The sequence below is a fragment of the Nerophis ophidion genome, linkage group LG07 (genome assembly GCF_033978795.1).
Source record: "Nerophis ophidion isolate RoL-2023_Sa linkage group LG07, RoL_Noph_v1.0, whole genome shotgun sequence".
In the NCBI taxonomy this organism is placed as follows: Eukaryota; Metazoa; Chordata; class Actinopteri; order Syngnathiformes; family Syngnathidae; genus Nerophis; species Nerophis ophidion.
The window spans coordinates 46,345,806-46,359,229 of NC_084617.1; the positions used below are offsets into that span (position 1 = coordinate 46,345,806).

The following is a 13,424-nucleotide window of genomic DNA, read 5'->3' on the forward strand; positions in this document are numbered from 1 at the left end:
ACAGCAGTTCAGAATACCCACCCTTCTTGGGAACACTCGAGGGAGTACTGGAAAGTGCTCCCCCAGGTGATTCCCTTGTCCTACTGGGGGACTTCAACGCTCATGTTGGCAACGACAGTGAAACCTGGAGAGGCGTGATTGGGAAGAATGGTCGCCCGGATCTAAACCCGAGTGGTGTTTTGTTATTGGACTTTTGTGCTCGTCACGGATTGTCCATAACAAACACCATGTTCAAACATAAGGGTGTCCATATGTGCACTTGGCACCAGGACACCCTAGGCCGCAGTTCCATGATCGACTTTGTAGTTGTGTCATCGGATTTGCGGCCTTATGTTTTGGACACTCGGGTGAAGAGAGGGGCGGAGCTTTCGACCGATCACCACCTGGTGGTGAGTTGGCTGCGATGGTGGGGGAGGATGCCGGACAGACCTGGCAGGCCCAAACGCATTGTGAGGGTCTGCTGGGAACGTCTGGCAGAGGCTCCTGTCAGAGAGAGTTTCAATTCACACCTCCGGGAGAACTTTGAACATGTCACGAGAGAGGTGCGGGACATTGAGTCCGAGTGGACCATGTTCCGAACCTCTATTGTCGAGGCGGCTGATTGGAGCTGTGGCCGCAAGGTTGTTGGTGCCTGTCGTGGCGGTAATCCCAGAACCCGTTGGTGGACACCAGCAGTGAGGGATGCCGTCAAGCTGAAGAAGGAGTCCTATCGGGTTCTTTTGGCTCATAGGACTCCGGAGGCAGTGGACGGGTACCGACGGGCCAAGCGGTGTGCAGCTTTAGCGGTCGCTGAGGCAAAAACTCGGACATGGGAAGAGTTCGGGGAAGCCATGGAAAACGACTTCCGGACGGCTTCGAAGCGATTCTGGACCACCATACGCCGCCTCAGGAAGGGGAAGCAGTGCACTATCAACACCGTGTATGGTGCGGATGGTGTTCTGCTGACTTCGACTGTGGATGTTGTGGATAGGTGGAGGGAATACTTCGAAGACCTCCTCAATCCCACCAACACGTCTTCCTTTGAGGAAGCGGTGCCTGGGAAAGCTGCAGTGGACTCTCCTATTTCTGGGGCTGAGGTCGCTGAGGTAGTTAAAAAGCTCCTCGGCGGCAAGGCCCCGGGGGTGGATGAGATCCGCCCGGAGTTCCTTAAGGCTCTGGATGCTGTGGGGCTGTCTTGGTTGACAACACTCTGCAGCATCGCGTGGACATCGGGGGCGGTACCTCTGGATTGGCAGAACGGGGTGGTGGTCCCTCTCTTTAAGAAGGGGGACCGGAGGGTGTGTTCCAACTATCGTGGGATCACACTCCTCAGCCTTCCCGGTAAGGTTTATTCAGGTGTACTGGAGAGGAGGCTTCGCCGGATAGTCGAACCTCGGATTCAGGAGGAACAGTGTGGTTTTCGTCCTGGTCGTGGAACTGTGGACCTGCTCTATACTCTCGTCAGGGTTCTTGAGGGTGCATGGGAGTTTGCCCAACCAGTCTACATGTGCTTTGTGGACTTGGAGAAGGCATTCGACCGTGTCCCTCGGGGAGTCCTGTGGGGAGTGCTCAGAGAGTATGGGGTACCGGACTGTCTTATTGTGGCAGTCCGCTCCCTGTACGATCAGTGCCAGAGCTTGGTCCGCATTGCTGGCAGTAAGTCGGACACGTTTCCAGTGAGGGTTGGACTCCGCCAAGGCTGTCCTTTGTCTCCGATTCTGTTCATAACTTTTATGGACAGAATTTCTAGGCGCAGCCAAGGCGTTGAGGGGATCCGGTTTGGTGGCCACGGGATTAGGTCTCTGCTTTTTGCAGATGATGTAGTCCTGATGGCTTCATCTGACCGGGATCTTCAGCTCTCACTGGATCGGTTCGCAGCCGAGTGTGAAGCGACCGGAATGAGAATCAGCACCTCCAAGTCCGAGTCCATGGTTCTCGCCCGGAAAAGGGTGGAGTGCCATCTCCGGGTTGGGGAGGAGACCCTGCCCCAAGTGGAGGAGTTCAAGTACCTAGGAGTCTTGTTCACGAGTGGGGGAAGAGTGGATCGTGAGATCGACAGGCGGATCGGTGCGGCGTCTTCAGTAATGCGGACGTTGTATCGATCCGTTGTGGTGAAGAAGGAGCTGAGCCGGAAGGCAAAGCTCTCAATTTACCGGTCGATCTACGTTCCCATCCTCACCTATGGTCATGAGCTTTGGGTCATGACCGAAAGGATAAGATCACGGGTACAAGCGGCCGAAAGGAGTTTCCTCCGCCGGGTGGCGGGGCTCTCCCTTAGAGATAGGGTGAGGAGCTCTGCCATCCGGGAGGAACTCAAAGTAAAGCCGCTGCTCCTTCACATCGAGAGGAGCCAGATGAGGTGGTTCGGGCATCTGGTCAGGATGCCACCCGAACGCCTCCCTAGGGAGGTGTTTAGGGCACGTCCAGCTGGTAGGAGGCCACGGGGAAGACCCAGGACACGTTGGGAAGACTATGTCTCCCGGCTGGCCTGGGAACGCCTCGGGATCCCCCGGGAAGAGCTGGACGAAGTGGCTGGAGATAGGGAAGTCTGGGCTTCCCTGCTTAGGCTGCTGCCCCCGCGACCCGACCTCGGATAAGCGGAAGATGATGGATGGATGGATGGATGGATTTGTACATATCGTATGTGCTGGTGTTGTTTTATTGTTGTTGTTATTATTGTTGTATTTGCTGTTGTTGTTTTTGTCTCCCTGTCTAATCCCCCTCTTATTCCCACAATTTCCCCGTCTTCCTTTTTTTCTCTTTCTATCCCCTCCTGCTCTGGCCCTGCTGCACCAAATTATAATATAAATACATTTAATGAAGTTAAATTCAAATAAGGCAACAAGAGAAGTATCCTACACTTTTCTTTTGTAAAGTAAATCTGAACAGCCGATATGGGCATTTAAATCAACTATTTCATTTGCCTGAGAAGCTGGACAGGACAAAAAAAAAAAAAAAAAAAAAAAAAAAAAAAAGATATTATCGATCTATGGATGTTCTCATTCATCCATGTCATTGTATTCTAAGGGCATTCAATCGCCTAGATCTGACAAATCTAAGTCTATAAGCATGAAACTGACAAGGCCTCCTTGGATGAGAGGCAAAACGTCTTTGAAGCAAACCAAACAGTCCAGTTGCGATTGATTTAATGCCCGGAAAACAAAATACATTCTTTAAAACATTGAGGGTTTTATGATGGCAACCGTTTAGGAATAGATTGTTAATATTTTCTTTGTGAAATATTGGTTCAAATGATCAACAGATGTACCTTTAAGGTTCCAACCAAATGTTTCAGCACGTCAGAGTCTTCCCCCTAAAAGCCATTTGTTATGACTGATACACTTATTTTAAAATATCAGCCTTTTTGCCATTGCAGTGTGTTGAAAATGTACTGAAGTTTTATCGGAGGACCTGCACGTGTTACCACACATTAGAGTGCGGTAACCATCTAATTCAATCAATTAATAATTATTATTCAGTGACCATTATGTTGACAAGCCCACAGGACGACGCCTCATCAGAACGTCACAAAGCCTGAAGTTCCTGCCCTCTGGCACCTTTATAAGGAGAGGATGCTAGGAGGCTTGTTGCTCGTGTTCTGGGGGAGAGTAAAGTGAAACACGGGAAGCATATCTGGGTCAGCTACGCACTATGACAACCCGCAGTGTATACCTTTTCTGCATACTGGTGTGTGCTACTGGACCCTTATATTGCAACGCCCTGATCCAGACGGAGGAATATAAAGCTAAACATTTGCGATATTTCATTACTATGGAGGACGACAACAAAAAGCAACTGGTGAGCTCACTACTTAAAAGTTCTGATTATCCATAAAAACTTTTTTTTTTTGATAATGAATCTTAAGGAAAATGTCTAACAATTCCAGATCAATGATTTACATGATGTTTTGGAAAGACTTCAGACAAATCAACTTGCATCCTTCAAAAAAAAACATGGCCACGTGCCAATGGTATGTGATGCAGAGTATACCTCTAACTGACACTAATACAACAGTGTCTAAATGCTGTATTGTTTGTCCAGTGTGATCCAGGAGACCAGTGTGCACTAAGGAAAGGCTCCAGGATTGGGAAGCTGTGTGACTGCTCCCTGCCAAGAACATGCAACTCTTTCCTACATCGTTGTCTATGATCCTCTCTCTTCTTATGGCTAAACAAGGTTTGGCAGTTCAAACTTATGTATCCATATTTGTTGTCCATTATATCTGTAATTTTACACACTATGTACATACAAATGCTTTGTTAAACTGGGCTATATCAGTGTGAAAGTACCAATGTTTCATTTAATAAATGAGTTATGTGTGTGGTTTGCTCTTGTTTTTGTTTGTCCACTGACCTGGATAGTCGGTGCTTGCTTGGTCCAGATCGACACATTTTTGTCTTTAGGTGTCGCTATAAACATGACAGGCAGAGACTCCCTGGAGGCCAAGAAGTCATTTTTGATCTCTGTGTAGTCAGCCGCTACACGTGACGAGAGAAGGACAACAATCGAAACGTCAGTGCTGGCAATGGGCAGGATGTTAAAGTATGTCAGATGTGTAAATAAAAGGAGGTCAGCAGACGTTTGTTTTGCACGAAGCGGAAAGGAATATGTGTGAGGGTGCTTGCCTGTGAGCTGCTTGTTGAGGTTGACGACCAGCGGGTTGTTCCTCCAGTCAAAGGAGGAGAGCAGATGAAGGAAGCGCAGGAAGCCCACCTGAGGAGAACTGAGGGGACCGGGGAAAATTATATCCACATGACCAACATAGCTAAAAAGGAGGTCAAATAAACAGAAACAAGGCTGAAAATAATACTTTTTTTAAAATGTCGGGGGAGTATAGTTACCCAGGAGGGGTGAAAGGTGCAGGGTGCAGAAAGAGGGACGCCACTAGGAGGTCTGCTGTGTCCTCTGTTATGGCTTCGCTGAAAAGCTGCGCCCCCAGCCAACGCTTGGCCAGGCGGCACACTGCCCCAAAACACGGGTGCTGCTGCTGGACCCTGCCAGGAAAGACAAGTAAAAAGCCATCAATTTTCTGCACCAGTAATTATAGTCTTTTACACAGAGTTGCGGTATCAAAACCAAAATAGAAGCATTCAGCACGTAGTTTTACCCATGCAGTGTGCTGGTTATTAGAGGCCTGTGTACGGTCGTCATCTCCAAGCATTGAGCATCCTCATTGTCCCGCACAACCAGCATCCCCTCAGGGTTTACGGTCTCCCTCAGCACTTGGGGCTCTCGGTGGTATGCAACCTGGATGCGGAACACCAAGCCATCCTAGAATGACAGGTGATGATTTTTTTTAACATGCATACAGTTACAATATGATACTCATACAACATGTTAGGGCTGGGCAATATGGCCTTTTTTTTAATATCTCAATATTTTTTGGCCATCTCACGATACACAATATATCTCGATATTTTGCCTTAGCCTTGAATTAACACTAAATACATATAATCACAACAGTATGATGATTCTATGCGTCTACAATAAAAAATGATTGTTCATACTGCATTAATATATACTCATTTTAAACGTTTGTGCAGAGGGAAATCACAACTAAGTGAATTGACCAAAACTGTATTTATTAAACAGTTATCAAGCAGTGGCACAAACATTCATGTAATTTCCAAAACTGAAAGTACAAGATTGTCAGAGACATTTTAAGACAAGCTATTAGTGCACTTTTGTGCATGATGTCACTAATAGGACATACCAAAACAAAATTAAATTAAAGTGCACTTTTTGTAAAGAATATTACTAAAATAGTTTAAAACAAATAATGTGCAAAACTTTTGTGCATGATCTCACACAAGATATTGTCAAGTGTCAAATAAAAATGAGCTGCATAATAAATAGGAAATCAAATAGTGTATGTCCTTTGCAATGTTATAGTTTACCGCGGACATTATCTCCTTTTGTTGTCGACTGTTTTTTTCATATGGTGTTGATGTGGAAATGTTTGCCTCGGCATTTTGATGGTGTGGGCGCGTGGCACCGAATGGAGATGTTGACATGCGGAGTACACACTGTTTATTCTCTAGCAGGTGACTTTTCAAATGATGCTACATATTAGCAGTAATGCTACTTTTTGTAGCCCCACAATTAAAGTTGTCTATTCAACATATTCCCGCTTGAAGCCGAACCACCGACAGACGATGGATCCCTTGCTGTTTTTCTTGGGAATTAATTCTTCCTACATTTGTTACCTGGATTCACACCTTACCAATTGCACGGCTAAAGTTACCCAGTCTGCTACCTCTCTGCTCCGCGAGGGCGTATAAGTATATGTCGTATGACGTGACAGTATGTGACGTGTGTAAGAAGGTGCGCTTGCTGTCTTTGATAAGGAGACACAAGAAAGAGCAATAAGAGCCTGTAATGTAATGCCTGCAGCTAAAAGCAACTGCGTGAGAACGTGTACTCGATTATCAGGATGTAGTCATTTTCTATATCGCACAGAGACAAACCCGCGATATATTGGGTGTATTGATATATCGCCCAGCCCGACAACATGTCCAAAAGGAGTTGGAGGAAGCAGGTCTTGATGGTGAAATGTTGGCTCTTTATTGGTTGTCCGCAAGCATTTCATATTTGTCTAATCTGCTGATAAAATTATTTTAGAACATTTTGGAAATAAGGAAACAGGTGTAAAGCTTGTAAAAAAGTGTTTGTCTCCCGTCTTATAAATTCATACATTCGTTATTTACCTGTTTGAAATGACAGGTTCTAAATGTACTTTAATGGTTCAGAGATCTCCTTAATAACCTTTTTTAATCATTTCCATATCAATTGAGGTCTTGGATTTACGTTTAATCAAAATTGAGATTATTTCCTCTTCTGTCATGTCAGTGAGGAACATCGAATTGGGAATTTGGTCCATGGTATCGTTCATGTCCTCGATGCACAAATGTTCTAGAATGTTTTCAGACATATCTGGTCTAATATTTATGAAGAAGTCATTGAAGCTTTCAACTACTTTGTTTGTAATGTCACTTTCCACTTTCCATCTGAGAAGTAATGAGTGTATCCATCCATCCATCCATCTTCTTCCGCTTATCCGAAGTCGGGTCACGGGGGCAGCAGCCTAAGCAGGGAAACCCAGACTTCCCTTTCCCCAGCCACTTGGTCTAGCTCTTCCCGGGGGATCCCGAGGCGTTCCCAGGCCAGCCGGGAGACATAGTCTTCCCAACGTGTCCTGGGTCTTCCCCGTGGCCTCCTACCGGTTGGACGTGTCCTAAACACCTCCCTAGGGAGGCGTTCGGGTGGCATCCTGACCAGATGCCCGAACCACCTCATCTGGCTCCTCTCGATGTGGAGGAGCAGCGGCTTTACTTTGAGCTCCTCCCGGATGACAGAGCTTCTCACCCTATCTCTAAGGGAGAGCCCCGCCACACAGCGGAGGAAACTCATTTCGGCCGCTTGTACCCGTGATCTTATCCTTTCGGCCATGACCCAAAGCTCATGACCATAGGTGAAGATGGGAACGTAGATCGACCGGTAAATTGAGAGCTTTGCCATCCGGCTCATCTCCTTCTTCACCACAACGGATCGGTACAACGTCCGCATTACTGAAGACGCCGCACTGATCCGCCTGTCGATCTCACGATCCATTCTTCCCTCACTCGTGAACAAGACTCCTAGGTACTTGAACTCCTCCACTTGGGGCAGGGTCTCCTCCCCAACCCGGAGATGGCATTCCACCCTTTTCCGGGCGAGAACCATGGACTCGGACTTGGAGGTGCTGATTCTCATTCCGGTCGCTTCACACTCGGCTGCAAACCGATCCAGTGAGAGCTGAAGATCCAGGTCAGATGAAGCCATCAGGACCACATCATCTGCAAAAAGCAGAGACCTAATCCTGCAGTCACCAAACCGGAACCCCTCAACGCCCTGACTGCGCCTAGAAATTCTGTCCATAAAAGTTATGAACAGAATCGGTGACAAAGGACAGCCTTGGCGGAGTCCAACCCTCACTGGAAATGTGTTCGACTTACTGTCGGCAATGCGGACAAAGCTCTGGCACTGATCGTACAGGGAGCGGACCGCCACAATAAGACAGTCCGATACCCCATACTCTCTGAGCACTCCCCACAGGACTTCCCGAGGGACACGGTCGAATGCCTTCTCCAAGTCCACAAAGCACATGTAGACTGGTTGGGCAAACTCCCATGCACCCTCTAGAACCCTGCCGAGAGTATAGAGCTGGTCCACAGTTCCACGACCAGGACGAAAACCACACTGTTCCTCCTGAATCCGAGGTTCGACTATCCGGCGTAGCCTCCTCTCCAGTACACCTGAATAAACCTTACCGGGAAGGCTGAGGAGTGTGATCCCACGATAGTTGGAACACACCCTCCGGTCCCCCTTCTTAAAGAGAGGAACCACCACCCCGGTCTGCCAATCCAGAGGTTCCGCCCCCGATGTCCACGCTATGCTGCAGAGTCTTGTCAACCAAGACAGCCCCACAGCATCCAGAGCCTTAAGGAACTCCGGGCGGATCTAATCCACCCCCGGGGCCTTGCCGCCGAGGAGCTTTTTAACTACCTCAGCCCCAGAAATAAAAGAGTCCACCACAGATTCCCCAGGCACTGCTTCCTCATAGGAAGACGTGTTGGTGGGTTTGAGGAGGTCTTCGTAGTATTCCCTCCACCTATCCACAACATCCGCAGTTGAGGTCAGCAGAACACCATCCGCACCATACACGGTGTCAATAGTGCACTGCTTCCCCTTCCTGAGGCGGCGGACGGTGGTCCAGAATCGCTTCGAAGCCGTCCGGAAGTCGTTTTCCATGGCTTCCCCGAACTCCTCCCATGTCCGAGTTTTTGCCTCAGCGACCGCTGAAGCCGCACACCGCTTGGCCTGTCGGTACCTGTCCACTGCCTCCGGAGTCCTATGAGCCAAAAGGACCCGATAGGACTACTTCTTCAGCTTGACGGCATCCCTCACCGCTGGTGTCCACCAAGGGGTTTTAGGATTGCCGCCCTGACAGGCACCAACTACCTTGCGGCCACAGCTCCGATCAGCCGCCTCGACAATAGAGGTGCGGAACACGGTCCACTCGGACTCAATGTCCAGCACCTCCCTCGTGACATGTTCGAAGTTCTTCCGGAGGTGGGAATGGAACTGCGGCCTAGAGTGTCCTGGTGCCAAGTGCACATATGGACACCTTATGTTTGAACATGGTGTTTGTAATGGACAAATTGTGACGAGCATAAAAGTCCAATAACAAAACACCACTCGGGTTCAGATCCGGGCGGCCATTCTTCCAATCACGCCTCTCCAGGTTTCACTGTCGTTGCCAACATGAGCGTTGAAGTCCCCCAGTAGGACAAGGGAATCACCCGGGGGAGCACTTTCCAGTACTCCCTCGAGTGTACCCAAAAAGGGTGGGTACTCTGAACTGCTGTTTGGTGCGTAAGCACAAACAACAGTCAGGACCCGTCCCCCCACCCGAAGGCGGAGGTAGGTTACCCTTTCGTCCACTGGGTTGAACTCCAACGTGCAGGCTTTAAGCCGGGGGGCAACCAGAATTGCCACCCCAGCCCGTCGCCTCTCACTGTCGGCAACGACAGAGTGGAAGAGGGTCCAGTCCCTCTCGAGAGAAGTGGTTCCAGAGCCCTTGCTGTGCGTCTAAGTGAGTCCGACTATATCCAGCCGGAACTTCTCCACTTTGCGCACTACCTCAGGCTCTTTCCACCCCAGTGAGGTGACGTTCCACGTCCCAAGAGCTAGCTTCTGTAGCCGAGGATCGGACCGCCAAGTGCCCTGCCTTCGGCTGCCGCCCAGCTCACATTGCACCCGACCTCTATGGCCCCTGCTATGGGTGGTGAGCCCATTGGAGGGGTGACCCACGTTGCCCCTTCGGGCTGTGCCCGGCCGGGCGCCATGGGAACAGGCCCGGCCACCAGGCGCTCGCCATTGTGTCCCACCTCCGGGCCTGGCTCCAGAGGGGGGCCCTGGTGACCCGCGACCGGGCGAGGGAAATCTGGGTCCATGTATTGTCTTCTTCATAGAGGTCTTCGAGGTCCTCAAGCTGCTCTTTGTCTGATCCCTCACCTAGAACCGGTTTGCTTTGAGAGACCCTACCAGGGGGCATAAAGCCCCCGGACAGCATAGCTCCTAGGATCATTGGGACACTCATTGGGTAATGAGTATAATTTTTCTTAATGATGCTATTTAGGTTTCCCCATGTTGCTTTATGTTGTTTATGGTGGGTTAATCTTTCCTACATGCTCGTAAGATGCAAGTTAGCTTGTTTTTATACATGTATACTTATTTTTTGCCTCAATCGATCTCTGTGTTGTTAATGGGCTATATATAGTATTATTTTGTTACAATCCCTTTGTCATTCATGGCTGTTTTTTCATCTTCTGCTTCTTAATGACAAAAGGTATGTTCATGGACAATGTTTGTCATAAAGCATCATAAGAATAAAAAGAAAAATGCCATATGCTTCATGTACGTCATTTGCACTGTAAAAATTGTTTGAACGTTGTTTCTCAGATCAATTTTGATATCATTTATATTTTTCTATGTGCATATTCTTCTAAATACCTTTTTGCCAACCATGTTTCTCTTCTTGAAATGTTCGTCATAGATTGTGAAAACTGGTCGATGATCACTTACATTAGCGGACCACTTCAAGTATTTTTATCAAAACCATTAGTAAATAAATTACCAATAAGCATGGCACTGTGCATATCTGCTTGGTCTTGTAATTTTAGGATATAAAATCTTGCTGTACATTGTATATATGAAGTCGCAATTGCCTTTAGCTTCATAGGGTTCAAAAGATCCATGTTGAGGTGAGGCCAAATACAGTGGGGCAAAAAAGTATTTAGTCAGCCACCGATTGTCATCATTTTACGTGGGAGAACTTGCACAGAGGTCTGTAATTTTCATCATAGGTACACTTCAACTGTGAGAGACAGAATGTGAAAAAAAAATCCAGAAATTCACATTGTAGGAATTTTAAAGAATTTATTTGTAAATTATGGTGGAAAATAAGTATTTGGTCAACCATTCAAAGTTCTCACTGATGGAAGGAGGTTTTAGCTCAAAATCTCCCGATACACGGCCCCATTCATTCTTTCCTTAACATGGAACAATCGTCCTGTCCCCTTAGCAGAAAAACAGCCCCATAGCATGATGTTTCCACCCCCATGCTTCACAGTAGGTTTTGTGTTCTTGGGATGTAACTCAGTATTCTTCTTCCTCCAAACACGACGAGTTGAGTTTATACCCTAAAGTTCTATTTTGGTTTCATCTGACCACATGACATTCTCCCAATCCTCTGCTGTATCATCCATGTATCCATTTTGGTATAAACTCAACTCGTTGTGTTTGGAGGAAGAAGAATACTGAGTTGCATCCCAAGAACACCATACCTACTGTGAAGCATGGGGATGGAAACATCATGGTTTGGGGCTGTTTTTCTGCTAAGGAGACAGGACGATCCATCCGTGTTAAGGAAAGAATGAATGGGGCCATGTATCGTGAGATTATGAGCCAAAAAATCCTTCCATCACTGAGAGCTTTAAATGGTTGACCAAGTACTTATTTTCCACCATAGTTTACAAATAAATTCTTTAAAATTCCTATAATGTGAATTCCTGGATTTTTTTTTCGCATTCTGTCTCTCACAGTTGGAGTGTACCTATGATGAAAATTACAGACCTCTGTCATCATTTTAAGTGGGAGAACTTGCACAATCGGTGGCTGACTAAATACTTTTTTGCCCCACTGTAAAATTAAACAAATTACATACTGAGATTGCAAACATATGTCTAAAATATGAATGCACCTCAATATAAACAAAATAACGTAAGTACCTTCCAGACATCCAGGTGTGTGGCGTAGGGTCTGCATGTGTAATTGTGCTGCATACTGAGTAATTCCGCAAGGCGAATGTGGAAGGCAGCTTTGATGTGGCGGATGGCGTTGCGGTCGTGAGGCCACTTTCCACTCCCCTCCATGTGACAGATCGCTGCAGGTTTACCATATGTATAAATTCTTTTGGCGCTTACACAGAGCACACAATGCCTAATATGTTTTGTTCAAAACGTTAATATAGTTAACCATCGAACCTGTGATGGGGCTGACGTAAGCAGGGCAGGGTTTATCTTCCTTTGGCACCAATGACTGAAAAGCTTTTTCTTTGTGGAAGAAAGAAAAGTCAAACTTCAGTGGCACCGGGGGGAATACCTGCAGAGCACAGCAGAAATGTCTGAATATTAATTTACGTTTAAACAATGCAAGTTGATCTGGGTCAGATATAAAGCGCTATGAGGTGAGAGATGTTTACCTGTGTGTAGCGGAGTGCCGGGTGAGCTCCTTGCACAGATGTTATGGAGAGAGGCAGACCGTCAAGTTTCCAAAGTTTTCTGCTTAGGTCATCAAAGGATTGAATTACAAGCAAACTTTCCTCCTCGCCAGTACTTGGCACCTTGAGAACATGCAGAAAAAGGGCAACATTTAGCACAACTGCACAATTAAATGAGATTCAATACATTGGCTGTAATAAAATAGTGTACGTGGTGATGTACTACTACACTGCATCATATTTAGCAATTCCTGATGTTCTTTTAAGTCTCAATACATTATCGATAAGGCAAACTTCAGGACTGTTCTGCAACACAATGCAAACACCAATAAAAAGAGGGTCTTAAATAAATGAATGATAAATAGGTTGTACTTGTATAGCGCTTTTCTACCTTCAAGGTACTCAAAGCGCTCTGACATTACTTCCACATTTACCCAATCCCACACACATTGACACACTGATGGAGGGAGCTGCCATGCAAGGTGCTAACCAGCACCCATCAGGAGCAAGGGTGAAGTGTCTTGCTCAAGGACACAACGGACGTGACGAGTTTGGTACTAGGTGGGGATTGAACCAGGGACCCTCGGGTTGCGCGCCTCCAATCTCCCACTCCGCCACGTCTTATTTCCAAAAATTAAAATCTCAAGGTATACAACAACTTTGTTTAATTCTAATAATTTGGAGTGCACGGAAAAACGAATATAACTTTATTTGACGACATGGTTCTTCAATAATTATATTGTATTACACAACATCAATAGAACTAATGTTGCATTACTGGAAGAGCTGACTGCTCAATCGTCATGGAATGCTAGTGGCGTAATCTGCATTAGAGTTGTACGATATAGACGATATACAATATAAATTTGGCCGACAATAGAGCTTTTAATATTATTGTGTTAATACGTGTTGATACATTCTAGCTATGTTTGGCAAATCTGACTTTGGCCAGCAAACAAACGCATCTTCATCGCAGTGTAGCGTTCACGCTAGTAAGCTTGGGGTGAACGTCCCTCAACAGTGCAAAACCACTTCTAAGTCAGCAATATCCGCCCCATTGAGGCAAATAAACAAAATGTCTTAATCGTATTGTCACTGGAAGATAATAGCTAAACATGCTACA

At 46.8% G+C, this 13,424-nt stretch overlaps 1 protein-coding gene across 1 annotated transcript in view; it reads right to left on the reverse strand.

Moving 5' to 3' along the window:
* nol6 (nucleolar protein 6 (RNA-associated)) overlaps positions 1-13,424 on the reverse strand; it is a 36,667-nt gene that overhangs the window by 9,529 nt on the left and 13,714 nt on the right. Inside the window, exons 16-22 of the mRNA XM_061906262.1 lie at positions 12,284-12,424; positions 12,066-12,183; positions 11,811-11,965; positions 5,087-5,250; positions 4,821-4,973; positions 4,605-4,702; positions 4,333-4,457 (exon numbers count right to left, since the gene is read on the reverse strand). Of these exons, the coding sequence (XP_061762246.1) occupies positions 4,333-4,457; positions 4,605-4,702; positions 4,821-4,973; positions 5,087-5,250; positions 11,811-11,965; positions 12,066-12,183; positions 12,284-12,424 (954 nt within the window). The remainder of the gene's footprint in view (positions 1-4,332; positions 4,458-4,604; positions 4,703-4,820; positions 4,974-5,086; positions 5,251-11,810; positions 11,966-12,065; positions 12,184-12,283; positions 12,425-13,424) is intronic.